Source organism: Euleptes europaea, chromosome 9 (genome assembly GCF_029931775.1).
Source record: "Euleptes europaea isolate rEulEur1 chromosome 9, rEulEur1.hap1, whole genome shotgun sequence".
In the NCBI taxonomy this organism is placed as follows: domain Eukaryota; kingdom Metazoa; phylum Chordata; class Lepidosauria; order Squamata; family Sphaerodactylidae; genus Euleptes; species Euleptes europaea.
Window position 1 is genome coordinate 27836551 of NC_079320.1, and position 26774 is coordinate 27863324.

General features: G+C 44.5%; 1 protein-coding gene across 1 annotated transcript; it reads left to right on the forward strand.

The window, feature by feature from the left end:
* The first annotated feature begins 1690 nt into the window (after positions 1-1690).
* On the forward strand, positions 1691-22722 carry FAM241A (family with sequence similarity 241 member A). Its single transcript, XM_056855833.1, has 2 exons — positions 1691-1852; positions 22414-22722. The coding sequence occupies exons 1-2, from the start codon at positions 1691-1693 to the stop codon at positions 22657-22659; spliced, it is 408 nt and encodes a 135-aa protein (XP_056711811.1). The 3' UTR covers positions 22660-22722.
* Positions 22723-26774: the final 4052 nt, after the last annotated feature.

Genomic DNA, 26774 nt, shown 5'->3' on the forward strand with positions numbered 1-26774 from the left:
GACTCTGATCTGGAGATCCAGGTTTGATTCCCCACTCCTCCACTTGAGCAGCGGAGGCTAATCTGGTGAACTGGGTTTGTTTCCCCACTCCTACACATGAAGCCAGCTGGGCTAGTCACAGCTCTCTCAGCCCCATCTATCTCACAGGGTGTCTGTTGTGGGGAGGGGAAGGTGATTGTAAGCCGGTTTGAGTCTCCCTTAAGTGGTAGAGAAAGTCGGCATATAAAAACCAACTCTTCCTTCGACCTACTAGCCCACCATACCTCGCCTCTGGTGATGTTAGGGTTGCCAGGTCCTTCTTCACCACCAGTGGGTGGTTTGGGGGGACGGAGCCTGAGGAGGGCGGGGTTTGGGGAGGGACTTCAATGCCATAGAGTCCAATGGCCAAAGCGGCCATTTTCTCCAGGGGAAGGGATCTCTATCAGCTGGAGATCAGTCTTAACAGCAAGAGTTCTCCAGCCAGTACCTGGAGGTTAGAACTCAAAATAAAGACTAGTGCCAAATAGAAACTGGTTATAGAAATAGGCTGCACTTATGGCATATACTGACTCATAATCAATATTGCTTTAACATTTTATCAGATCATAACAGTTATGTAACATCTAAATGACATTCCTCCAATGCACTCACTGAATATGTTCATTCAATACAAGTCACGGCAAAAACAAGTTACACTTCAACTGTATAAATTGCCGGATGGGCTCGAGTTTCTCCTGTTTCAAAAGTTCTCCATGTGTATGCGAAATAGGACTACCTTTTGGAAACCTATTTTTTGGCATCCGCGGAAGATTCTTCATACACATGGAGAACTTTTGAAACAGGAGAAACTTGAGCCCATCCGGCAATTTATACAGTTGAAGTGTAACTTGTTTTTGCCGTGACTTGTATTGAATGAACATATTCAGCGAGTGCATTGGAGGAAGGTCATTCAGATGTTACATAAAATATTAAAGCAATATTTATTATAACAGTTATCAGATCATGAGTCAGTATACGCCATAAGTGCTGCCTATTTCTAGAACCAGCACCTGGAGGTTGGCAACCCTAGGCGCCGTGCAGCATCGGAGCCCACGAGGTCAGCAGGGGGCGCGCGTCCACCGAACCCATCTGGAAACACGAGGCGGCCGCCCTTCCCGGACGCGCCCCGCACATGCGCAGAGGAGCCGGCGGCTCGGGTTGCCGACAAAGCAGGCAGCGCCCCTAGAACTCCCCCCCCCCTCCGAGGCGCGAGTTCGAGACTGAGCAGCGTCCAGGGGCGGCAGGTGTCCCAAAAGCTGGATTGCGCTAGGAAAAGAGGACTGGTTCTCAACAGCGCCATCCTATACAGGCATTCCTAGCACATTTTTCTAGATCTGCCTTGAGCCTAGCAGCTGTAGGAACAGACTTCTTATTGCCTCTTCCACCTTGCCTGGGGACTGGGGCGCGCATATATTGCAATCTTTCACACGCCGATGTCTTTGTTGTGTCGATCGCAGCCACTCGCACAGAAAAGGGCGCAGCAACAGAGCCGCGGCTGCACCACGTCCATCCCTCGCAGCGCCGCCCCGCCTCCTCCCTCCTCCTCCCCCCCGGAGCCCGTGACGGCGCTCTGGACCCGCCCCGCCAGGCTGGGGCTCCGGGCCGCCCGCGCAGCCTGCGCAGACCGCCCCGCCGAGCCGCCCGCTCGCCTCCCCGCGCCGCCACGGAGCCCATGGGCTCCACCGAGGAGCTGGCGCTGCCGGCGCTCGAACGCGCGCCGCAGAGGGCGAGGGAGCCGGCGCCGTCGCTGCTGGAGGGGCGAGCGGCGGCGGCCCGGCAGAGGCGGCGGCTGCAGCAGCCGCGCCCCGAGGAGGAGGAGGAGGAGCAGCAGCAGGTGAGTGCGGGGCCGAGGCCCTTTCTGCAAACGGTGCGCGCGCACGAGGCTGGGCTCCCCCCCCCACCCGAGGCGTCGGGGCAACCGCAGCCCACATGCCCGGGCACCGCCGGCCCGCCCCGCGCCGGGGACACGCCCTCCCCGGGGCTGCCTGGCGCACGGACGCGGGAAGCTGCCTTCTACTGAATCAGACCCTCGGTCCATCAAAGTCAGTATTGTCTACTCAGACCGGCAGCGGCTCTCCAGGGTCTCAGGCGGAGGTCTTTCACATCACCTACTTGCCTGATCCCTTTAACTGGAGGTGCCGGGGATTGAACCTGGGGCCTTCTGCATGCCAAGCGGATGCTCTACTACTGAGCCAGAGCCCATCCCCTTAAATTTTCCAAAGTTTTGTGAGTTGAACTCATGAAGCTGCCTTCTACTGAATCAGGCCCTCGGTCCATCAAAGTCAGTATTGTCTACTCAGCCGGCAGCGGCTCTCCAGGGTCTCAGGCGGAGGTCTTTCACATCACCTACTTGCCTTTAGCTGAGATGCCGGGGATTGAACTTGAAACCGTCTGCGTGCCAAGCAGAGGCTCTACCACTGAGCCACACCGGCAGTGGCTCTCCAGGGTCTCAGGGTTAGGTCTATTCACATCACCTACCTGCCTGGTACCTTTCACTGGAGATGCCAGGGGCTGAGCCTGGGAACTTCTGCATGCCAAGCAGAGGCTCTACCACTGAGCCACACCAGCAGTGGCTCTCCAGGGTCTCAGGCGGAGGTCTTTCACATCACCTACTTGCCTTTAACTGAGATGCTGGGGATTGAACCTGGGACCTTCTGCATGCCAAGCAGAGGCTCTACCACTGAGCCACACCGGCAGTGGCTCTCCAGGGTCTCATGCAGAGGTCTTTCACATCACCTACTTGCCTTTAACTGAAATGCTGGTGAGACAGCAAGGTAGACCTTCTCTGAATGTGGAGGATCCACTTAAGTATTTTGGCTTAGTAGTTTGTGATAATCTTTTCCCCTTTTTGTAAATGTACTGTAAATGTATTGAGACAGCAAGGGAAGTCTGTTGCTGGGCAGGATAACTGTATGTGAAGGCAGTGGGTGAAATGTCATGGAGTGTCAGAGTGAACGATGAACAATGATATGAGAAACTGGATAAAACTGCAACTGTACTGAGTCGCCTTTCTGTCTGTAATACAATCAGATATGCATAACTTGTTGATGTATCATCATAACTTGAATTTGGATAACTATCTCTTCCCCAGTATAATCGGGACTCAAAGATGTCTGCCCATTAGGGCCTCTGGGTCGCAGCTGCTCCAAATAAATAACTGTTTCTTGAAACAATGGTCTTGGGTCTCTCTCCCCCCCCTCCCCACGAACCCCCGTTTACCGCAACACCGGGGACTGAGCCTGGGACCTTCTGCGTGCCAAGCAGAGGCTCTACCACTGAGCCACACCGGCAGTGGCTCTCCAGGGTCTCAGGGTTAGGTCTATTCACATCACCTACCTGCCTGGTACCTTTCACTGGAGATGCCAGGGGCTGAGCCTGGGAACTTCTGCATGCCAAGCAGAGGCTCTACCACTGAGCCACACCAGCAGTGGCTCTCCAGGGTCTCAGGCGGAGGTCTTTCACATCACCTACTTGCCTTTAACTGAGATGCTGGGGATTGAACCTGGGACCTTCTGCATGCCAAGCAGAGGCTCTACCACTGAGCCACACCGGCAGTGGCTCTCCAGGGTCTCATGCAGAGGTCTTTCACATCACCTACTTGCCTTTAACTGAAATGCTGGTGAGACAGCAAGGTAGACCTTCTCTGAATGTGGAGGATCCACTTAAGTATTTTGGCTTAGTAGTTTGTGATAATCTTTTCCCCTTTTTGTAAATGTACTGTAAATGTATTGAGACAGCAAGGGAAGTCTGTTGCTGGGCAGGATAACTGTATGTGAAGGCAGTGGGTGAAATGTCATGGAGTGTCAGAGTGAACGATGAACAATGATATGAGAAACTGGATAAAACTGCAACTGTACTGAGTCGCCTTTCTGTCTGTAATACAATCAGATATGCATAACTTGTTGATGTATCATCATAACTTGAATTTGGATAACTATCTCTTCCCCAGTATAATCGGGACTCAAAGATGTCTGCCCATTAGGGCCTCTGGGTCGCAGCTGCTCCAAATAAATAACTGTTTCTTGAAACAATGGTCTTGGGTCTCTCTCCCCCCCCTCCCCACGAACCCCCGTTTACCGCAACACCGGGGACTGAGCCTGGGACCTTCTGCGTGCCAAGCAGAGGCTCTACCACTGAGCCACACCGGCAGTGGCTCTCCAGGGTCTCAGGGTTAGGTCTATTCACATCACCTACCTGCCTGGTACCTTTCACTGGAGATGCCAGGGGCTGAGCCTGGGAACTTCTGCATGCCAAGCAGAGGCTCTACCACTGAGCCACACCAGCAGTGGCTCTCCAGGGTCTCAGGCGGAGGTCTTTCACATCACCTACTTGCCTTTAACTGAGATGCTGGGGATTGAACCTGGGACCTTCTGCATGCCAAGCAGAGGCTCTACCACTGAGCCACACCGGCAGTGGCTCTCCAGGGTCTCATGCAGAGGTCTTTCACATCACCTACTTGCCTTTAACTGAAATGCTGGTGAGACAGCAAGGTAGACCTTCTCTGAATGTGGAGGATCCACTTAAGTATTTTGGCTTAGTAGTTTGTGATAATCTTTTCCCCTTTTTGTAAATGTACTGTAAATGTATTGAGACAGCAAGGGAAGTCTGTTGCTGGGCAGGATAACTGTATGTGAAGGCAGTGGGTGAAATGTCATGGAGTGTCAGAGTGAACGATGAACAATGATATGAGAAACTGGATAAAACTGCAACTGTACTGAGTCGCCTTTCTGTCTGTAATACAATCAGATATGCATAACTTGTTGATGTATCATCATAACTTGAATTTGGATAACTATCTCTTCCCCAGTATAATCGGGACTCAAAGATGTCTGCCCATTAGGGCCTCTGGGTCGCAGCTGCTCCAAATAAATAACTGTTTCTTGAAACAATGGTCTTGGGTCTCTCTCCCCCCCCTCCCCACGAACCCCCGTTTACCGCAACACCGGGGACTGAGCCTGGGACCTTCTGCGTGCCAAGCAGAGGCTCTACCACTGAGCCACACCGGCAGTGGCTCTCCAGGGTCTCAGGCAGAGGTCTTTCACATCATCTGCTTGCCTAGGCCCTTTAACTGGAGATGCCGGGTATTGAACCTGGGACCTTCTGCATGCCATGCAGATGCTCTATCACTGAGCCACCTTCCCCCCTTGAAGAAAAATGTATTTCAGGTTCTGTTCTTATTCTTGGTAATACTTCATACTTAATATTTCATTCATTTCTCTATCGGGTTTCATTTTGGCATTATCACAGAATTACAATTTCTTTAATGGCCGACTCATTTGACCTAAGGTCTCAAGTCAGGCCACACTAAATTATTTTTCTCCTTATTATTATTAGTAGTAGCATAGGTGTATATTTCTATATATTTTAAATTCTACTTTATTTCTGTGTTGCTTGAGCTTTGGCGGGGCTGTGGTCTAGAATCAAAGCACCGTTCTTTAAAACAGCAACACCCCCCACCCCAGACATAAGAACATAAGAAAGGCCATGCTGGATCAGACCAAGGTCCATCAAGTCCAGCAGTATGGCAACCAAAAGATGCTGCTCTTTGGGTCAGTTATTTCCCTCTTCTGAGTTTGGCTCGCAAGGGATTGGGGCGCAGGTGTGCACCCGCTGCTGCAATGTTCATGCACACACTTGGTCTGCGCATGAATGCATGTCCTTGCCTTTTGTGGGAAACGGCATATGGCAATTGGACTACTGGACCCTTAAGTTGCAAGTTACTGTAGTTAAGGTGTAAAGCTAATGGTTTTATTGGTTTTTTTTTCTATTTATTGTGATTATTATTGAAGAGCTGCTCAGAAAGTTGTTAAGCGATTCAGCACAGGGAAATAAATTCTTATGTGACTAGGGAGAGCTTGAGCAATAAATTTGGTGAGGTGCTTGTCCTGACCAAGTTGAAGAGTAGCTTAACTGCCACGGTGTATGAACTACACATTATTGCCCAATAAGCAATAATCGGAGGAAGGCAGCTGTGGAATAGGGTGGTGGTATTGGTCAAGGGACAGGTTTAAGCTTCTACATGCCCCCCCCCCATTTAAATTTGGACTCTCTGGGTTCCTTTTAGCCCCAGTAGATTTGAAAAAAAGGCAGGCACGAGGTGAATACCACACAAACATTGTTGTTTAAGAGTGTTAAAAGGTTTAATTTAGGTTCAGGGGTGTTAAAATGTTCCTCTTACAATGCCAGTGTAGAGCTGTGACACTTGAACAGTGTTTATGAGTGGTAGTTTGAACTGATCAATATTAATATGGAATGTAATGTGTTTGCCTCTTTCCATCCACCCATCCAAACATATGCGTTCATAGTAGTAACATGCCCTCATCTGAAGATATCTAAAATACTGCACATGGAAATACCACATTGAAGTGGGCCAGAGGAATGTCGGGCTCTTTCCTACTGAAAACAGTGTTTCATTACAAGAAGCCACTTATCCCAGAGGCCCCATGTTGCGCATAGTCATATGATCAGATTATCACGCCCAGCATTCACTGAAAGTTTAATCTCTAAAAACACTCAGCTAGGTCTTCCAAAAGCAGCCTGTTTTGCTGAATTATTGGGCCTCGCTTCACCGAAGCCTATGGCCTTTCCAGTAATGTTGTATCATATTAACTTTTAATTAACATGGTGCAATGATATTAATTCTGATCTACATTGTACCGACAGGGCAATGCCTCTTTCTGATTTAATTCCAAGATGACGTTTTGTCTCTTGAACACGCACACTAATTCTTTGCCATGGACACAATGTAAACTTGACAGCAGGAGCTGGCTGAGAGAGATAATGCATTCTGCAACAGTGTCGTGAACAGCTTTCCAGATTAGTTCTAAAAATTCATCAACCTTCCCAAGTGTCCTCATTTAGCCTAAACAATTAATCTGTTAAAATGTGCACAGATAGCATCAGTAGTTGCCCTTGGCAGCTACTCTACTGCACGTCTAGTCCCAAAGCACCTTGTTGGTTCACGCTTGATATAAGGGCTGAGAGTAAGCAAGATGATACAGCTTTCCCTCTCTCCAACTTGATATTAAAACCAAGGTCTCGAGGATGTAGGCTATCAAAAACACAATGGCCCTTTATGCTTGGTAATTAGGAGCGCATTCCAGGATGAAGTGCCCCGCATATATTTTTTTTTGAGTTTTTCACGCTGAACTGTCACTCAGGAAGTGACTGCAAAGCCAGCACATGCCTCCTTCGCATTTCTTAAGAGCCTCTTTAACGCGACCTTTTGTGTTTGCTCCGCCCCCGCCTCGAAGAATCTCCTCAAGGAAGCATGCAGAATCACAGCCTCGCGTTAGCTAGGCAAATAGTGGTTGCTAATGAAGGAGCAGGCGAGTGGGGCGGTGGAATTTCTCCTTTTGCATAGGGACCGTGAATAGGCATTTTAAAGGTTGCATTTTTAAAAAGTGCTTTGAGCGAGCATCAAAATTGACCCTGCATAAATGGCCAATGAGTTCCTGCTTGGGAAGCATGTCTAGTAGTGTTTGTAAGGGCACAGGAAGTGAAGTGCGGCCTGAACTATTCCTGGGTTCCAAACAGTGATTTGGAAAATCTATCCTCCACAGCAAGGATGTTGATGTGAATGAAAGAGTGTACTTGTCAGCTTGCGTGTGAGAAGCTGCGGCAGGTGGTCCCAGTACTTGACGTCTCAAGGCACACGGTGTCTGAACTTTTACTGAAGTGATCCAGGAGAGACACCTTTCCAAGGCTGTGGGGAAGAGAGGCTTAGACGGTCGTGTAAATACAAGCTCAGTTCCAAAAGCTAGGAGAAGGTTAATTGCTGGTTCTGAAGTGGATGTACTAGCAATATTGTTTTTCTAGGGAAAATATGAATCGGAAATTTTTCTGATGACCTAAATCAAATGTGATCTGCTGTGAATGTTACCTCTTTTGGCTTTGTGTATGTTGGGATTTACAGTTCCCAAAATGCATTGAGAGAGCATGCAATATCAGGGAGAATGAGCAAAGTTCTAAAACTTCACAATTACCAGTGACTCCAACAGAAATATGTAATGGTTTATAGGTGCATTTATGTGCCACCATATCCCGCCCTCAATGGACCTCTCAGTCTTTGCTGGGGAACAAAGGGGGGCAGAGCAGCATAGGATCCGGCATGACCCCTGCGCCGGCATCTGTGCCACTTGTGCCATGCAAAGTGGCTTGGATGCCAGTGCAAGACGACTTGCCCTGGGGCGCCGGACAGCAGTGCAAGCCTCCTGCGCCCACGCGGCCTCCCTGGTGGTGTGTGCAAGTGCTCATGCAGGCATCCTGAGAGGCATTCCCAGGGGAGGAGCTGCCTTTAGGCTTCTTCCTAACCCCTTTCAGCCCCCCAAACGCGCCATTTTGCAGGCAGCAAGATATGCCTGCAGAATCGTGGTGCAGCCCTGAGGAACTCGGTGAGGAGTTCCACTGGGTTTCTTTTCCGGCTTGCTGCACTGGCAGCAAGCTGCTCAGGAGACGGCCCAGCTACACCACCTCTGGCTGCCATCTAACCACCCCCTCCCTTCAGGAATGGGCTCAAAATAACATAAAAGCTGGCAGTTCAGGAAAGAACACTAAGGTGTTTTGTCTTGGACTGCATATATGCCTGTGCACATAGCCATCTTTAAAAGGTAAAGGTGTCCCCTGTGCAAGCACCGGGTCATTCCTGACCCATGGGGTGACGTCACATCCCAACGTTTCCTAGGCAGATTTTGTTACGGGGTGGTTTGCCAGTGCCTTCCCCAGTCGTCTTCCCTTTACCCCCAGCGAGCTGGGTACTCAGCTTTAAGCTCTGTATAATTTGCCATACAGCAGTATATCTATTAATGGCACATCATGATCTTTTACTGTATGCACTTGGCAGCTTGCTGTGCACGGCCATACACGTTTACTTGAAATGAATCCCATTGAATCCGGCAAGCGTTATTGTCAAGTAAGTTTCCACAAGAATTCAGCTGCAAACTGGTAAAGTAAAACTGAGACAATGCTGATATCACTACTAGGTTCAAGTAGGCTTATAAGAAAAAAAATGCAGAAGTTGCTTCAGATGACTGTAATGTAAGACATTAACACATCTCTTTCAGAAAATCAGCCTCTGATATCATGTAACAAAATGGCAAAATACATTTAATAGTATTCACATTTACATCAGGAGTTATAAAATGCAGTTTCTGCCTCCTTCAACACAGATTTATTTCAGAGTGTAGTATATTTGTATCAGAAATTTTAAAAGCAAGAGACCTGTAATGCAATAAAAACACTAACGTGTGAAAGGTAAACAGTTTCAATTGTTTTCTGCATTGATATTTTATAGGAGCGATAATTAGCATACAATATATTGTGGTTAATGAGGTTAGTACAATGAGGTTTCAGTCTAATTGTAATTACATATTATATAGTGACATTTTGAATGTTCTAAAGGAGATATCTTAGATCCTTTCATAACCACAGGTGCGATTTGTTGGGTTTTCTCTTTGCTCCTAATGTCTGTAATTCAGCACATAGAACTGAAGTCACTTTGTTAATTTGTAACAGTGCGACATCCGTACCCCTTTCAGTTTCATAAGATTTCCAAATCAAGCTGATTTTTCCTCTTTTTTCTAAGGGAACTCTTTAAGCTTTAACCTAGCTGCATATGGAAACAGCTTCATCACAGCTGTATAGGAACCATTCGCAGGCTCAGTGGAGATATCACATAAAACAAAAGTCCAGTGACACTTTAAAGAATATCATTTACTTCAATATGAGCTTTTGTGAGTTACATTTCACTTCTTCAGATATGCATGTGTGTTAAGTGCCGTCAAGTCACTTCAGACTTATGGTGACTCTTGAATTAACAACCTCCAGAACTTCCTATTGTTAACAGCCTTGCTCAGGTCCTGCAAACTGAGGGCCATGGCTTCCTTTCTCGAGTCAATCCATCTCATGTTGGGTCTTCCTGATTTCCTGCTGCCTTCAGCTTTTCCTAGCATTATTGTCTTTTCCAGTGAGCCTTGTGTTTTCATAATGTGACCAAAGTACAACCGCCTCAGTTTGGTCATTCTAGCTTCTAGGGAGAGTTCGAGCTCTATTTGCTCTAGAACCCACTTGTTTGTCTTTTTGGCAGTCCATTGTATCCATAAAACTGACCTCCAACACCACAGTTCAAATGAATCAGCTTTCTTCACTGTCCAACTTTTATACCCATACATAGTAATGGGGAATACTGTAGTATGGATTACCTTGATCTCCGTCACCAAGCAACACATCCTTACACTTAAGGATCTTTTCTAGTTCCTTCATAGCTAGGGTTGCCAACCTCCAGGTACTAGCTGGAGCTCTCCTACTATTACAACATCTCCAGCCGATAGAGATCAGTTCACCTGGAGAAAATGGCCGCTTTGGCCATTGGACTCTATGCCATTGAAGTCCCTCCTCTCCCCAAACCCCGCCTTCCTCAGGCTCCACCCCAAAAACCTCCCGCCGGTGGTGAAGAGGGACCTGGCAACCCTATTCATAGCTGCCCTTCCCAGTCTCAATTTCCTTCTGATTTCTTGGGTGCAGTCTCCCTTTTGGTTGATGATGGAGCCAAGGAATAGAAAGTCTTGGAACAATTTCAGTTTCTTCATGAACCTTAAAGCTGCGCATTTCCTCAGTAGCCGTTACTTTTGTCTTGTTCGGCTTTAATCCTGCTTTGGCACACTGCCTTGGGGATATGGAATTAGGTGGAAAGGTGGCATCGAAACGATTTCAACAAATATTCTGGAATTCTATTTATGAAATTCATCTAACTCGTGAAGTACTAATGTGGGAGGCTTTCCTATCATTAAAAATTTGTTCAGCTCTTAATTCGAATCCTGTGCACATTTGCATATGAGCAATTCCTGCTGCATAAAGTGGCACTTAGTCCCAGGTGCACAGCTTTAAAGATGCAGGGTTTCATCCTTCTTCTGTCATCTTCAAGTAGGGCTGCCAATTGCCTGGAGAGAAAAATGTCTTCTCCCTTTAATAGAGGCTTAAAAGGGATGTTATTTGCCTCCAAGCTTTGGCTGCCCATTTCTACATATTAAGTTATTAAAGGTCAGGACATTTTTCTTCAGGGCTGCTGGCAATGATATCTTTAAGCTACGTATAATTTGCCATACAGCAGTATCAATATCTATTAATGGACTATTAGGGAATTTGCTGGAACCTTGTGAATAAGTACAACAGTCCTCCCTGAGGTTCAGCGCAGGTCATTCAAGGCTTCCTGTAATTCTTGTATCATGAAGGCTTTGCAGAAAAAATAGGTTTGTGTCGAAAGGAAATTTGATTGTAAAGAGAACCTCTCCCAGCTGTGACTAGGAGATTTGTAGTGGAGGAAGTAAAAAAAAGAGGCGATAAAAGAGAAGTGATACAGATACGAGGTCACCTCTGGGGAAAGGGAGCTTATTTGATTATAGGTGGTTTTCCTGCAAGTAGATCTTATCACACAAAAAAGCCTATTAAGGCCAAACTACATGTTACATTGAAGACTAGTGATCAGATATCAGAGTGCATACAAAGCAATCAATTTGGATCAGAATTGTGATACTAGAGCAGAGGAATCTCCTCTTCCACACACCAACACGCTCAGACACAGAGACCAGGTTCCCCAGTAAAACGTGTCCCTCTGAGTTGCAGTTAGCCACAATTGGAAAGAAATGTAGGTTTACTTTGGGGTGGGGGGTCAGCTAATAGAAAGTGCATGGAAAAGATGGTTAACTTCTGCTTTTAAAGTTTATTAACTTCATTTATACCCTGCCTTTCTCCCTAATGGGGACCCAAAACATCGCTCTGCTCTCCTGCACTTTAACCTCACAAAAACCCTGTGCAGGAGGTTAGGCTGAATGTGTAACTGGCCAAGGAACCTTCCATGTGTAAAGTACATGTTGGGCTATCACAAGTTCCCAGTATAATATGTACTTTGGTCTACCTCTCCCGGTGGCCATTAGGGCAGGATTGGAAGTTTCCAAAGGGCCAAAGCTAAGAGTCAGTGCTCAGCCAGCATGGTGTAGTGGTTAAGAGCAGTGGTTTGGAGTGGTGGACTCTGATCTGGAGAGCCGGGTTTGATTCCCCACTCCTCCACATGAGCAGCGGAGGTTAATCTGGTGAACTGGATTTGTTTCCCCACTCCAACACACGAAGCCAGCTGGGTGACCTTGGGTTAGTCACAGCTCTCTCAGCCTCACCACCTCGCAGGGTGTCTGTTGTGGGGAGGGGAAGGAAAGGTGATTGTAAGCCAGTTTGAGTCTCCCTTAAGTGGTAGAGGAAGTTGGCATATAAAAACCAACTCTTCTTCTTCCTGATTAGACCAATAGGTAGTCCAGAAGTGTTTGCACAGGGAACCCATTCAGAAATAGCTGCCTTTATCATAGGAGGATACTTGTATTGGAATCTAGCAACGTTTTGTGATTGGCCTCAGCCCTCATGGCTATTTGTAAATGGCTGCCCCACATCAATTTGACAGCCATTTTATGGTGGCATTTGCCATTTGTTCTCAAAATTCAAAAATGCCCACAGGCACAACAAGGGAGACCCCTGCCTTAGGAAAAGCTGTACTCATGAACTAGTTGAAAACTTCTTGATGCATATAAAGAGCTTATCTTCTGTACATATATCTGTAAGGGTTTGTGCACACACAAATGGAGAGCAACATATTCTTTGTACATTAAAAGGCATTCCACAAAATGTTATTTATTTATTTAAAACATTTTTATGCTGCCTCTCCACCATATCAGGGTTCCCAAGTTAAAAAATGCTCTGCCACAGAGGAGTAATATATAGCCAGTTTCCCTTTATTATTTTGGAAACCTGTGTTTTCAAGATTGTTGAATTAGTAATGAGATGCTAGTAAAAACCATGAGAAGAATATAAGTCGGGATGTATATTGATATGAATCAAGGTTTTTTTAGCGCCTCAAGAACATCCTGTGAGGCTTGGAAAATACAGTGGTATGGATCCAGTCATTAAGAGAGAACAGTGACTTTCACTGCTTTCTCCTTTCCACTCCAACAGCCCAAGCCCTTGGAAGTTTTGTTCCAGGGGGCGGGGGTAGCAAACCTTTAGGAACAACATAGTGGGGGGGGGGGTTGCAATGGGAAGGGGGGATTAATAAAAAATCTACAACCCCTTCTTAGGAAAACCTAAGGGCAATTACAGTTTCCTCATGTGGTTGGATCTTGGCCAGTAGATCAGCAACCATGCAGCAGAAACAATTCCATTTCTTTTCAACCTTAATTATAGTTATTTAGCACTGGTGAAAATCTACCATACATAACTAAATAAACTTTGGACTAGTTTAACAGATCAAATTGCATCCCGCCAGAGGCAGAAGTATTAATTAATTAGTTTTTTGGGGGTAGTTTGTATCAAAGCTCTTTATCCTCTCTGTCTGAGCATTATATCGTTTCAGGTGTTCACACACTTGCTTGGTCTCCTTGAGCTAATTTGGCTCTTCAAGGGAAACCTGTTATGCGTTGACCAGCAGCTATGATGGCGAGTCGCCTTCAGGCTAAGGTTGACCCAGGAACCTTGTTTCATGTGCTGGTGTTGATTACTGGAGCTTTTGTTTGGGGTGATTTGCTGAGATGTTTTTCCAGTTCTTGGAAGGAAGGTGGCAAAGAGGCTGCCTCTTAGTATGTAGAGAGTGTCTTTCTCGAATCACCACAGCTGGTCACCACTTGGATTTTAGCATCTGAGTCAGCATGCTGCTGTCCTGGAATATTTTTTCCCCCATTCAGCATTTGAAAAAAACACCTGCCACAAGGGCAAGGCCTTCATAGTTGAATCAGCTGACTTTTCTGCCCTACTTGGGGAAAAACTGGCTAGGGGAAGTAATCAGGCACTCTTTCATTAGGTGCGTCATCCTAAGCAGAAGTACGACCTTCTAAGCCCGTGGACTTCACTGAGTTTAGAAGGGTGTCTCTCTGCTTAGGATGATGCTGTAGTTGTTTCATTAGGTGGTGTTATCTGGTGTAAGCGTATGGCCTGTGCGACAAAACCTGTAAGCCAGACTGTTTCTTATTCCATATATCTGCAGTGCAAAAACTCCCACTCTTCACAAACCCACACGCAAAAGGGATTTAAAAATGGAAACAAAATTAACCACTAAAAATTATCGAAGGGAAAAGAGGTGCCCTGTGTTGTTGATTCATTATGGTTATTCCTGTTATGAAGTATAATGCCGAATACTTGTCATTTTAAAAAAAATGTATTAACTGAGGCTATGGCCATGTGTATCAACAAAAGCCTGGTATGCATTCCTGTGCCTTGCAGAATGAGTCTGCCTCCTTTAATAACTGCTAATTTCATATGTTCATTAACTTAAGGGCATGTAAAGATGATATGACTGATATAGAGGCTGTGTTGGCAGGGAAATTATCCACAGAGCAGGAAAAGCAACCTTTAAGACTTATTGCTGTATGTCTGTTGACTGCTTTGAAACCAAAATAAGCCATTGGTTTCTGGAGGGTGACAGGGATTGTGTTACCAGAGAAGCAGGGGTCACATGCCTTTGGCCTTCAGATGTACACCTTTGACTGCCTTTGGGCCTAATTTTACATGAGTGTGCACTCAGAATAATTTCTCAGGTAGAATCGCTGGAGGAGACAGAGGGAGGCAGTAACTGTTTGTACTCTTTGTTGAACAAATAACAGGAAGAAAGAATGATTAAAAAAGCAAAGTAATCGACTAAATTTAGGAAATATATGATGAGTGTCTGTGATGGGGCAGCAGTTCTGGGGAGGAGTCAACCTCATACCAATAAGCCTGGTCTGGTGTCCTGGACTGGTGCAGGAAGAGTCTGGGATAGAGACGGAACCTAGTTTGCTTATTTCAGAGTACCATTCTTATATCCTTTTAATCTAAGCCCTGTTCACAAGTTATAGTGAATGCATACACTCAGTGTACACTTGATTGCCCTTTGTATGTGCATTGGGTAATTCTCATGTTACAGAATACACGTGCAACTCAACATGTGATACAAACCATACCAGTTCCCAGTTTCATTCGTAAAGTGAATACACATTGGCCTGTATGCGTGGACAGGCAGGATGTATGTCCATTAACTGCAACATGTGAACAGGGCTCTAGGCATTTACTATTGGGGCCAAATGTTCTTGGCTGCAATTTTGAATCCACTTGGCTGTTGGACCAAACTTTAGGATCCAGCCAGTCTCTGGGGCAATTGGGTTTGATCTGTGGTTGGAGAAATATATGAACCTGCATTCTAATTGGAAGAAATGTCAAAATCTGAGCTGTTATTGGAAGATTAGAGATACTAATAGGAGATGCTAATGAGGGATGTGTCTAGGTGTTATAATGGGAGTGGAAAATGTGCCTGTCTAAGATCATCGAGATACTGTGCAGCAGGTATGACTAATATCTGGCAACAGTGGGGCAAGAGGTGGGTTCTGACTGTGTTTTTAATTAGGTCTCTGGAGAAGTCTGAGCTGTAAGTGAGATTCCCGAGTGGTCTGAGAAGGCAGGTTATTATCCTAAAAGCCCTGGTCTTTAATAACGTCCAGAGAGTCGATGAGTCTCAGAGGTGCACAGAATAGAGCCTTAGATCAGGGTGGGTCCGAGTTCTCACAGCAATCAGACTACTTCCTCCCGTACTAACTTCTTAATGGCACACAGCCTGATCTTAATTCCCTGGCTTCATTCTCAAGCATGGCCCTTTCCTGCAGCTCAGACATCACAGGGTCTGAGAACTCAATGGGTTACAATAACAGGCTTCCTGACCATGGGGTGCTGAGGGGGATACTTCTGCTCCTTTCCCCTCCCCATGGTACATAAATTTGGACCTTGGCAGTGGAAAAGCCAGGAAAGGGTTCCTGTTCAGTTGCTGTTGAGACTTATTGCCCTGCTCAGATTGCAAGCTCTGTTGCATCTTCCACTGTTGAAGAAGCAGCAGCGATGGTTTTTATACCCTGCTTCTCTTTACCTTTAAGGAGTCTCAAAGCAGCTTACAATCACCTTCCCTTCCCCGCCCCGCAACAGACACCTTGTGAGGCAGGTGGGGCTGAGAGAGTTCAGAGAGAACTGTGACTAGCCCAAGGTCAGCCAGCAGGCTTCATGTGTCGGAGTGGGGAATCAAACCCGGTTCACCAGTTTAGAGTCCACCGTTAACTGCTACACCACGCTGGCTCTGAAATGAGAACAATGTCAAAGGAAAAACAAAACAAAACTCCTTTGCCACCCTCCATGTTCACACCAGTTTGTCATCTTTTAAACTTTTTGTTCTGTTTGTGGGAATAGGGTTGGGTCGTTACAAGTTTTCCTTCCCACGTTCCAGCCTGAGGTAGTTTCTCTAGTTCTTGTAATATATGTAAAGTGCCGTCAAGTTGCAGCTGATTTATGGATTATGGAAACCCAGTAGGATTTTTGAGGCAAGGGACTAACAGATGGTTTATCTTTGCCTTCCTCTGTAAATAGTGCCCTCACAATGGGGGTTACCGCATTATGTATTCCCAGCGATGTATTAAGAGTTTGAAAATGTTATAAAAAAACATCGCTTTAAAAGGGTTTTTGGATGCCACGGCTAAAAAATGGTTGGAAGACGTCTTCACAGCTAAAGGGGCCAAACAAAGTGCAAACAGTATTTTTTATAACAGTTTCAAACTCTTGATACATCGCTGGGAATACCTAGTGTGGTAACATCCAATAACACAACAGCCTCATTTCATAGGCTTTCAGGGTTTTTTCTCCCCTTTTCTGTGCACAGGTTTGACTACCTATTTTTAAGTCACAACAAAAAGGTGGGGGGGGGGCTTAACCCTATAAAACTAGAATAAGGTACCGAAAAGGTAAGGAATCAACATGAAATCAAGGGCTAATATTAATACAAGTGATTTTGTAAATAATAAAAACACAAAATTAATATAAATATATACAACTTGTATGTAGCCCTGTTCTTGCACCCATTTTTTCAATATATCTTGATGACTGAGTGCTGTGAAAGGAATTCTTCTATAGGAGCCTAAGATTATAAAGGCAACTCTGGATGAAATATACATAGACAAATTTTAGACGTTACAATTTACAAATGTCAGCTTACTCAGTCTAAGGATTGCAATTTTCTTATACATTCATGCACTTTCAAGATGGCATAGAATTTTATTATTTGGACCACTGAAGAAGGCTTCACAGCCGAAACACATATGGTTTGAGCTATGATATTGTTTGGGTATATTGTCACACTGTTGTAATTTTGTGTTTTTATGTTTATTTGGCATGTTTGACACAGATACATAAGAGGCTAGAACAGGGCTACATACAAGTTGTTTATATTTATATTAATTTTGTGTTTGTACTAAATTTATTATGTATTATTTACCAAATCAGTTGTATTAACATTAGCCCATGATTTCATGTTGATTCCTTACCTTTTGGGTACCTACTTTTAAGTAAATTGACAAATATACGCATTGCACAGTTTACATAACCAGCAGCAAGAACTTCCTTTTCATCCATGAAATGTTGCACTGAATTACGGCTAGCATATAGCGCTAGGCAGGGGGAAATATCTGTGGTTTTCTTGTTTGAAAAAGGCCTTAGGTGCAAAATCACTGTGTGGAGATTGATGGCCTGCTGCAGGTTCCTGTTTATAGAGAAACGGTGTGATGCAAGATAGTGACAGTGCAACTCACAGCTGTTCATAAAGCACCAACACTGCACTGAACCCTGACTGTATTACGGACATGTGTGTGCAGTTCAGACTGAAGGTCTGATGTGTACTGAAACATGTTGTGTGTGTGTGTAAAGTGCCGTCAAGTCGCAGCCGACCCCTTTTGGGGGGTTTTCATGGCAAGAGACTAACAGAGGTGGTTTGCCAGTGCCTTCCTCTGCACAGCAACCCTGGACTTCCTTGGTGGTCTCCCATCCAAATACTAACCAGGGCTGACCCTGCTTAGCTTCTGAGATCTGATGAGATCAGGCTAGCCTGGGCCATCCAGGTCAGACTGAAACATGTTGGACCTGTGCAAATTCTAAACTCAACTTTACACTTGTACTTCTTTCTACCTTTAACATCTTTGCAACTGAGCTAAATAGTTATTGTAACCAGTAGTTGGTGTAGGTTCTTGTTTCATGAAATGCTTTGGAAAAGTGGCTTTATTTTTTAAAAAAGACTGTTTCATAAAGATTTGGCTGAACTGTAGTCCAACAGTGTGGAATTGCATTTGTACAGTTACTACTTAATAGCTCAGTTGCCATAACAACTTTTGGCAAATCCTTCGCTTTCTTTCCTGCGGAGGGCTTAATATCTGGATGTTTATTGCCATAATAGCTAAATAACTTTGCTTACTGGCTGTTCAGCTTTCCAATGTTAATTTATTCCTTATCTCTCTGTTCTTGTTTTTCCTTCCAGCTGAAATACGAGGCATGCACTACTAGTTAAATGTCATTCTTGACTGTTCAAGCTTTGCTATCTTATTTTATTCTTATGCACACGCAGGTATAATACCACAGCTGTATGTGGTTCTCCTTTCTTGTATTTTAAAATACACCTTTTTAGGAAAACTGGCTGATCCTTGTTTGCATTCCAAAATTAAACTAACAATCTTTATCTTTTTAAAATGTTAAGTTTAGTCTGAATGGAAGATTGTTGGTCCTCCACAGAATCCATAGAAAAATGCATTGTTAAGTTTTGTACTCTGAAATGTGGCTTTCAGAGCTGTAGAACTCAACAGCAAAAAGTAAAGGCATTAATGAAGAGTCCTCGGTATCTGATATAGTGAGATCCTATGAGATCCTGCCTCTGAACATGGAGGTTCCGTGTAGTTATCTTGATTATTGGCCACCGATAGGCTAATCCTCTATGAATTCAATGCTCTTTTCTCGTGATGAGCCCTTTTGCTTGCAGGTCAGGAATAGAGTATACAGTCAGGTATCTGCTCTTATGTTCAGACAGGATAGAATGTTCAAAACAACATCCATTTATTAGCGAGGAGCTACAGGAATGGGGAGAGCCTGCGTCGTGTAGTGGTTAAGGTGTCAGACTAGGTCCTGGGAATCATAGAATCATAGAGTTGGAAGGGACCACCAGGGTCATCTAGTCCAGCCCCCTGCACAATGCAGGAAACCCATGTTCAAATCCCCACTCGTGCGGTGGAAGCTTGCTGGGTGACCTTGGGCCAGTCCCACACTCTCAGCCCTCACCCTGGCTAGTATTTGGATGGGAGACCCCCAAGGCAATTAACAATTCCAAATTTAAAAACATTTGAAGTACAATAAAACAGCAATTAAGCTCTCCCCAAGAAAATGCCTGCAAAGTATACACCATTAAAATCTCTGCCAAATAAAATGGTCATCCAGTGTCTCCTAAAAACTTCTGAAGATTGTGCCCTCCTTATCTCCTCAAGGATCTTGTTCCAACTGTCAACTCCATTCCATCTACCACAAGTATATCCAGCCCCTCTAAGGTATCAGTCAGCCTTTGCAACTGGCATTACCTCTGTCTTGTCTGAATTCAGCTTGTCCCATCTTAGCACTTCACTACAGCCTCAAATCACTGGTTCAGAGCTGAGATGGATGCACCTGAAGGCTTATGAAATGAAATATAGAGCTGGGTGCCATCTGCATACTGACAGCATCCAATCCTAAAGTTCTAGATTATTTTATTCAGTGGTTTCGTATAAATAACGAAGATCATGGATCCTGATACATTCCACAAGACAGATCCTAATTGCTCACCAGCGTAGGAATTTTGCTTTGATTATCAACCTAGATTTGATACAGCCCTAATCTGCAGAATCTTTACAATGGATTTTAAATCTATATCATTACAGTTTCCCTGCCAGCTTTTATTGATGGACATAGTGATCCTGTTGGATAAAATATTTATGAGCAGCTTCTTTCTTAGCAGGGGCTCTTTCTAATGGAACAATTAGTGGAATCAAGCATATTTCCTACTTCGGCTTGCAAGGGTGATCATTAAACCTTGACATTGCCCCTCTTCATCAAATATCTGTGCATCACAGTTGACAAGATAAGGAAGTGAATGAGGGAAGGTGATTTCCCTGTCATATCCTCTGGCTATTGGCCAAGTGGATCAGTTGGGCAGTTTAGAGTAGCAAACACAGTGTTGACTGGGGTGGTTCTTAAGCATGAGGGACTGTGCTTTGAAGCCTGATCATTACCACATCTTGACTGGTCCAACAAAAGTGTCTTGCTCCACACCTGGCAAGTCAGGTGAAGGCAAAGGTTCTTAGGCAGGTGGCCAAGTTCATGCCAAACTGGAGTTCAGATTTTTTTTTTTTTGCCCTACATCTTTATCTGGGGTCTGTATCTATTTCTCCTTCCTCATGAACTAGCAATTCAGAAGCATTCCTTATCCCCGTCCCTTTTAAAATTTCTATTAATTAAACCTTCCTGCAATGGGTGGTTCTCCTGTGCAGTCACAAGGACGGGAGGGAGACTCCTAGCTAGTGTATGTGTTTCTGAAACCTGGAGGAAACACCACGTTTGTAGAAAAATCTAAAATCTTAAACGGGATTAAAAAAAACCTCAAAGTAGCTGGTGACATTTGCACATGCACAAACATCATTTAAAAAACAGGAGTTTAAAGTTGTAAAAATGGGTGTGGGGAGGTAGGGGACCAGTCAGGTGGACTGGCAAGGGGGATGAGGAAAAACCACATGGTTGAGGGTGGAAATGGACAACTGAGTAGGTGGGCTAGGTAAATAAAAACAGGAAGATTGGGCAAAGTGGGAAGGAGAAATGGACCCACAGTAAGAATGGGGGAAGCAGAGGCTGGAATTTCCCACCCTATGTGTTCCCTCTTGTGTCTTTCATATTACCTGGTCTAGACTTAATGTTCCTGTGTGTGTCCTTATAATTTCTTATTTTCTCCTGCTTTCTTGCATTTTAATTTAGCGGGGGGGGGGATGCTTATGGTTTTACTATTCCTTCTTCTCTACGTTATCTTCCATTTCTCTCCAAGGGTTTAATTCTGTTAGTTTATCAGTGTATTCATATGGTGGCTCCTTTTTATCTTTCTTTATTCCCTTTTGCTCCTTAAATTCTAGGGGCTTTCAAATCCAAAATCTCATTTATCTTGTTTATACTTTCCCCCTTATTCTTTATTAGTTCTTATAGTTTATCAAGAGCCAGTGTACTCTGCGCTGCCATGAAACTCATGGAGTAACTTCAGGCCAGACATTCCCTCAGCCTACCCCACCTGTTTGGAGGATAAAATGGGAACAAGAGAACCATATATACTGCCCTGAGCTCCTTGGAAGAAATGTGGGCTTAAAAGATTTTAGAGCAAAAGCTGCCTTCTGACATTAGAACATGTGTGTAATTTTGGGTTTAAAATGGTATTAGAAGATGCATTTGATTTCCCTGACCTTTACCTAGAAGCTCAATCCCTATCATGTGCCTTCCCATTGTTTGCTCCTCCTTTTTCTTTGTTTCGTTATAAGCCTGAAAGCAGGGTATTGGCATTGATTTGAGTTTTTGTGCAACACTTTCTTTTGAAAGCACCTGAGAAATTATTAGTAATAATAAGAATGATAATATTAAATCCAGTACTTGTCTGGGTCTGCGTGGTGTAGTGGTTAAGAGTGGTTGCTTGGAGCGGTGGACTCTGATCTGGAGAACTGGGCTTGATTCCCCACTCCTCCACATGAGCGGCGGAGGCTAATCTGGTGAACTGGATTTGTTTCCCCACTCCTCCACACGAAGCCAGCTGGGTGATCTTGGTCCAGTCACAGCTCTCTCAGCCTCACCTACTTCACAGGGTGTCTGTTGTGGGGAAGGGAAGGTGATTGTAAGCTGGTTTGAGTCTTCCTTAAGTGGTAGAGAAAGTCAGCATATAAAAACCAACTCTTCTTCTTTTGATTGTCGGACAATAAATGTTCCGTGACCATTCATGTATTTCATGTTTGGTGGTAGAAAGTGCCAACAAGTTGCAGCTGACGTATGGCAACACCGTAGAATTTTCAAGGCAACAGACATTCAAAGGTGGTTTGCCATTGCCTGCATCTGTGTTGCGACCCTGGCCTTCCTTGGAGGCCTCCCATCCAAATATTAACCAAAGTCAACTCTGCTTAGCTTCTGAAATGTGATGAGATTGGTTAGCCTGGGCTATCCAGGACAGGGTGTGACCCCACACATATCTGGGGTTGGTCATTCGAGTTCTGAGGATTAATGATTGCTTTTGAGGCCTCTAACACTTTGTTGTGACTCCTCCTGGCATATGAAATACCACAAGCAAGGTCTTTTACTATTGGCTAAAGTCTCTTGTGGTAAACAACAAAAGTCCAGTACATGATGTGTCTGTGTCTTAAATAATATACTTTAAAAAAAACACTCCTAAAATCTGTTTCAATTATTATTTAAAAAGGAAAAGAAATAGGGTTTCTACAGATAGCAAAATTTATACATTATGGATTTGTCTGTTTTTTCTGGCTGCAGGTCCAGCAAGAAGGAAGAAACAACAATGATGAACCTGTTATAGACGACTATAAAAAGATGGGTACTCTCTTTGGTGAGCTCAACAAAAGCCTCATCAGCTTAGGCTTCACAAGGATATACTTTGGAGAACGGATTGTGGAACCTGTCATAGTCATATTCTTCTGGGTTATGCTCTGGTTCCTTGGTTTACAAGCCCTTGGACTAGTCGCTGTCCTGTGCCTTGTCATTATTTATGTGCAACAATAAAGTACAGTGCATGGTAGATAAAAAACGATGTCATATCTTGGCGGACTTACGTACTTAGCCAAACAGGGACCGTATATTAAGAGCTGCTAAGCTGAACTCTTTAGCCAACTTCTACGCTCTTTCTTTTCAGGTTGCCATTATCTTTGCAATTTAAAAGGAATCTAAACATTTCTGATTCACCATGAACAGTAAGTACAGGGGGATCTTAGTACAGGACTGTGGAACCTAATGTATTTGAATTAAGGTAGTGCCTGTGAGCTTCAGTTCTTACTGGTATGAATCATCTTTGTATAAATTGTCGGCATCGATTTTATATTTGTGCTATGGCTGCTTTCAACTGATATCTATGTTTTGTATTGGGAACTGAACTTTAAAAGGCCAATTTGTATAAGCTTTTGTGTTTTTAATGATTTTTTTACTGTAAATCTCTTTGCAAATTTTTTCAGCTTAAATTGTTACAGTTAATTTTGTGTACCTACACGACTGTATGAACGTACACCATCTACCAAAGCAAATCTGCTTTTGTATGACAGACTGATGCCATTAATGCTATGAGTTGTATTCAGATTAACTCTTCTGCTTGCACAAGGGGAGGCCTACAGTTTCTGTGGATTCTCCATCCTGGCTGAAGCTTCATGTGCCAAGTCTCAGACTGTTCCTAAAGGTCCCATGACTCTCACAAGTGGCTTCTTAGGGGGTCAGGTGGCTGCAACAAGAAGGAGCATGCAGGCAAGATCCATTCTGCAAATGGAAATCTGCTTGTGGTTCCTAGCCTCCAACCGAATGCCTGTGAGTGTGTGTAATGTGCCATCAAGTTGCGTCCAATTTATGGCAACCCTGTAGGGTTTTCAAGACAAGAGATTAACAGAGGTGGTTTGCAATTGCCTTCCTCTGCACAACAACCTTGGCATTCCTTGGTGGTCTCCCATCCAGTAACTAACCAGGGCTGACCCTGCTCAGTTTCTGAGATCTGACAAAATCAGGCTAGCCTGAGCCATCCAGGTCAGGGTGACCTAATGCCTATATAAAAGGGGGGGGGGTCATTTTGGACTTCGCAGATAACCTGAAAGCATCTTTCTCTTCCTGGTCACGAGTCCATTGTCTCTTCACCCTTTTAAAATACGTATCATTACAGCAGTGGTCAGAATAAAAAAAAACTTGTGCTGTATAATAGCTTTCTAACTTAACTGCATTCTAATATTGAAATTTGTGCACAAACAAAGCAGCTACACAAAACACTCCCACTATAATCTATCCTGTGTTTTTCCAGTTATGTGAGCAAAGTTATTTGGGGGGGGGGGACTTAAGTTTGGGCCTAGAGATCTCAATTCTGAACTCAGTTTGTAATTACCCTAAATGCTCCTGCTGCTACTAAGCCACCCTAGACATAGCTGTGAACATGTGCAAGAGCATCCAGGGTAATCAAGAACCGTGGGGAATGTGCTTTCAGTTATTCCTGGCTCGTACAAAACAGTGTAGTTTCATTTAATAGGTTATGGTTAATTCTTTTTGTTATGCATCTTATAATTCAGATCATGTTATCTAGTTCATTCCTCATAGTTTCTTACAGAATGTTCCTTGGTAAAGCTGTGTGCAAGCAGTGCATTTACAAATTACTATGACTCTGGTTATATTGACTTGGAAAGTGAAAGATTATTTGCATGAGAGGGTTGTGGGAATATCAGAGAAAAGTGAGGCCATACAAATGCAGGGAAAATATGAAGTATTGATTTTGCAGTTTTTGTTTTATGCATGTTGTATGGGTGCTACAGGTCACGTAACCAATTCTCCTTGGAACAGTGCTTTAATTACTACACCATTCAAAAAGCAGTGGAGGTTTTCTTTTTCTAAAATGTTAACATAATTTACATTTTTAAAAACCAAAATACAGATTACAAAATAAAATGCCAGAATTTTAGCAGTGGTGGGTTTGGGTTGTTTTTTGCTGTAACTACAGTATTGCAGCTTATATTCGGCATCTTCATATGAATTTCTGGACTCAAGTTTATCAATAACACAAAAGGGGGACCCATCAGCGCTCATGGAGGAGAGGAAATTCTATTTTTCCCTCCTCCCTTACAGCTTTTCTCTACTTCCAGCTCCCTACCCACCTTGTCACTGCTCTGGCTCTGGCTGCCCCCACCTACCCCACTTCTTGCCACACTAGCTCACATTCCCTGCCCACTTTGACTTCCCCATATCCTTTCCTACCTGCTTGTTCTCTTCTCTCTATTTGGGGTGGCAAGAGGGGGAAGAACTGGCTCATGCTTGTCTCCTTACCTTTTGTGGTGGCCATTGCAATGATTTTGCATGTAATTTTGCAAAGGCAAACCCAAACGCCACCCAATCACCAGTTTTTAAATTAACATTTTTTAACTTGGGAGAGTTGCACCCCAATTTTTGTTTCTGCAAACATCAGAGTTCCCCTGGATCTGAAAGAATCATTGGATCCCAGCTGTGGGTGGCCTGTTCTGTGAATTACCTGTCTGCATGGTGGCCATCCCTTGATATTAGATTTCCAGATAAACTAATTTAACATTGAAAATAAGTGAACCAGTACTGTTTCTCCTTCTCATAAGAACACAAGAAAGGCCCTGCTGGATCCGACCAAGGCCCATCAGGTCCAGCAGTCTGTTCACACAGTGGCCAACCAGGTGCCTCTAGAAGCCACAAACAAGACGACTGCAGCAGCACCATCCTGCCTGTTCCACCACACCCAAAATAATAGGCATGCTCCTCTGATACTAGAGAGAATAGGTATGCAGCATGACTAGTATCCATTCTAGCTAATAGCCATGAATACTCCTTTCCTCCATGAATAAGTCCACTCCCCTCTTAAAACCCTCCAGGCTGGCAGCCATCACCACATCCTGGGGCAGGGAGTTCCACAATTTAACTATACGTTGTTTGAAAAAATACTTCCTTTTATCTGTTTTGAATCTGTTGCCCTCCAGCTTTAGCAGATGACCCCTTGTTCTAGTATTATGGGAGAGGGAGAAAAACTTCTCCCTGTTGTCCACTCTCTCCAAACCATGCATAATTTTATAGACCTCTATCATGTCTCCCTTTAGCCACCTTCTTTCCAAGCTAAACAGCCCTAAGCGTCCTAACCGCTCCCCATAGGACAGTTGCTCTAGTCCCCTAATCATTTTGGTTGCTCTTTTCTGCACCTTCTCAAGCTCTGTAATATCCTTTTTTAGGTGTGGTGACCAGAATTGTACACAGTATTCCAAGTGTGGTCTCACCATAGATTTGTACAAGGGCAGTATGATATCAGCAGTTTTATTTTCTATTCCTCATCTAATTATGGCCAGCATAGAATTTGCCTTTTTTACAGCAGCCGCACAGCAACTTGCTGCATGCCACCCACCTAATCGTTCTTCCTCTTCCAGCCTGCTTCATTGTACATTCCCCCCTTCCTCATTTATCTTAGGATTTCTTCTCCCCTGGCTGATCTCCTACCCTTTGTCTTTTTGATGTCTTCACACAGCATCTTGGATGCCTAGGTAACCCTTGATGGCAGCTGATTTGTTTTCCACGTCTGCAAAATGGCAGGTATCGCTGGCTACTTTTGGATGATAGTTTAACCTCCCACTTCTTTAGTTTTCAGATTTATCTTCAAAGCTGTGGGGTTACCTCATGTTTGCAGGGACATATACCCTAGCCTAGAGATGTTTGCAGATTTTTTGATCTATGCAGGCGGGCCACCTATAATTATTAGATAACATGATTTGAATTACTGTTTACAAGAAACTCATCAAGATTCAAAGGGTCATGCACAGTGTTCCCAGACCCTCCTTTGTGATGCAGCACCAAACAGCAAAAACCATTGATTCATCCAGTATTGTGTATGGTGCAGCATGAGTGATGCACACACCAATATGTGTACTGAAGCGCTTTCTGCTCACACATGGGGTTCTTTGGTTTAGACCAGTGGTTCCCAACCTGTGGTTGTGGTTCCCAATGGGGTCGCGACTTGTTTTCTGGGGGGTTGCCGCCACTGTCCTGGGACAGCCCCCATCCCGGGCTGTCCAGGACTAACCCAGACGCCCTGTAACCCTGATCTATCCGCGAGGGCAGGGAAGACCCCAAGCAGAGAGGCGAGGAACCGGCCC

Coding starts and splice junctions, on each gene's coding strand:
- FAM241A (XM_056855833.1), top strand. CDS start 1,691: ATGGGCTCCACCGAGGAGCTGGCGCTGCCGGCGCTCGAACGCGCGCCG. Junction 1,853..22,413: donor AGGAGGAGGAGCAGCAGCAG/GTGAGTGCGGGG, acceptor TTCTGGCTGCAG/GTCCAGCAAGAAGGAAGAAA.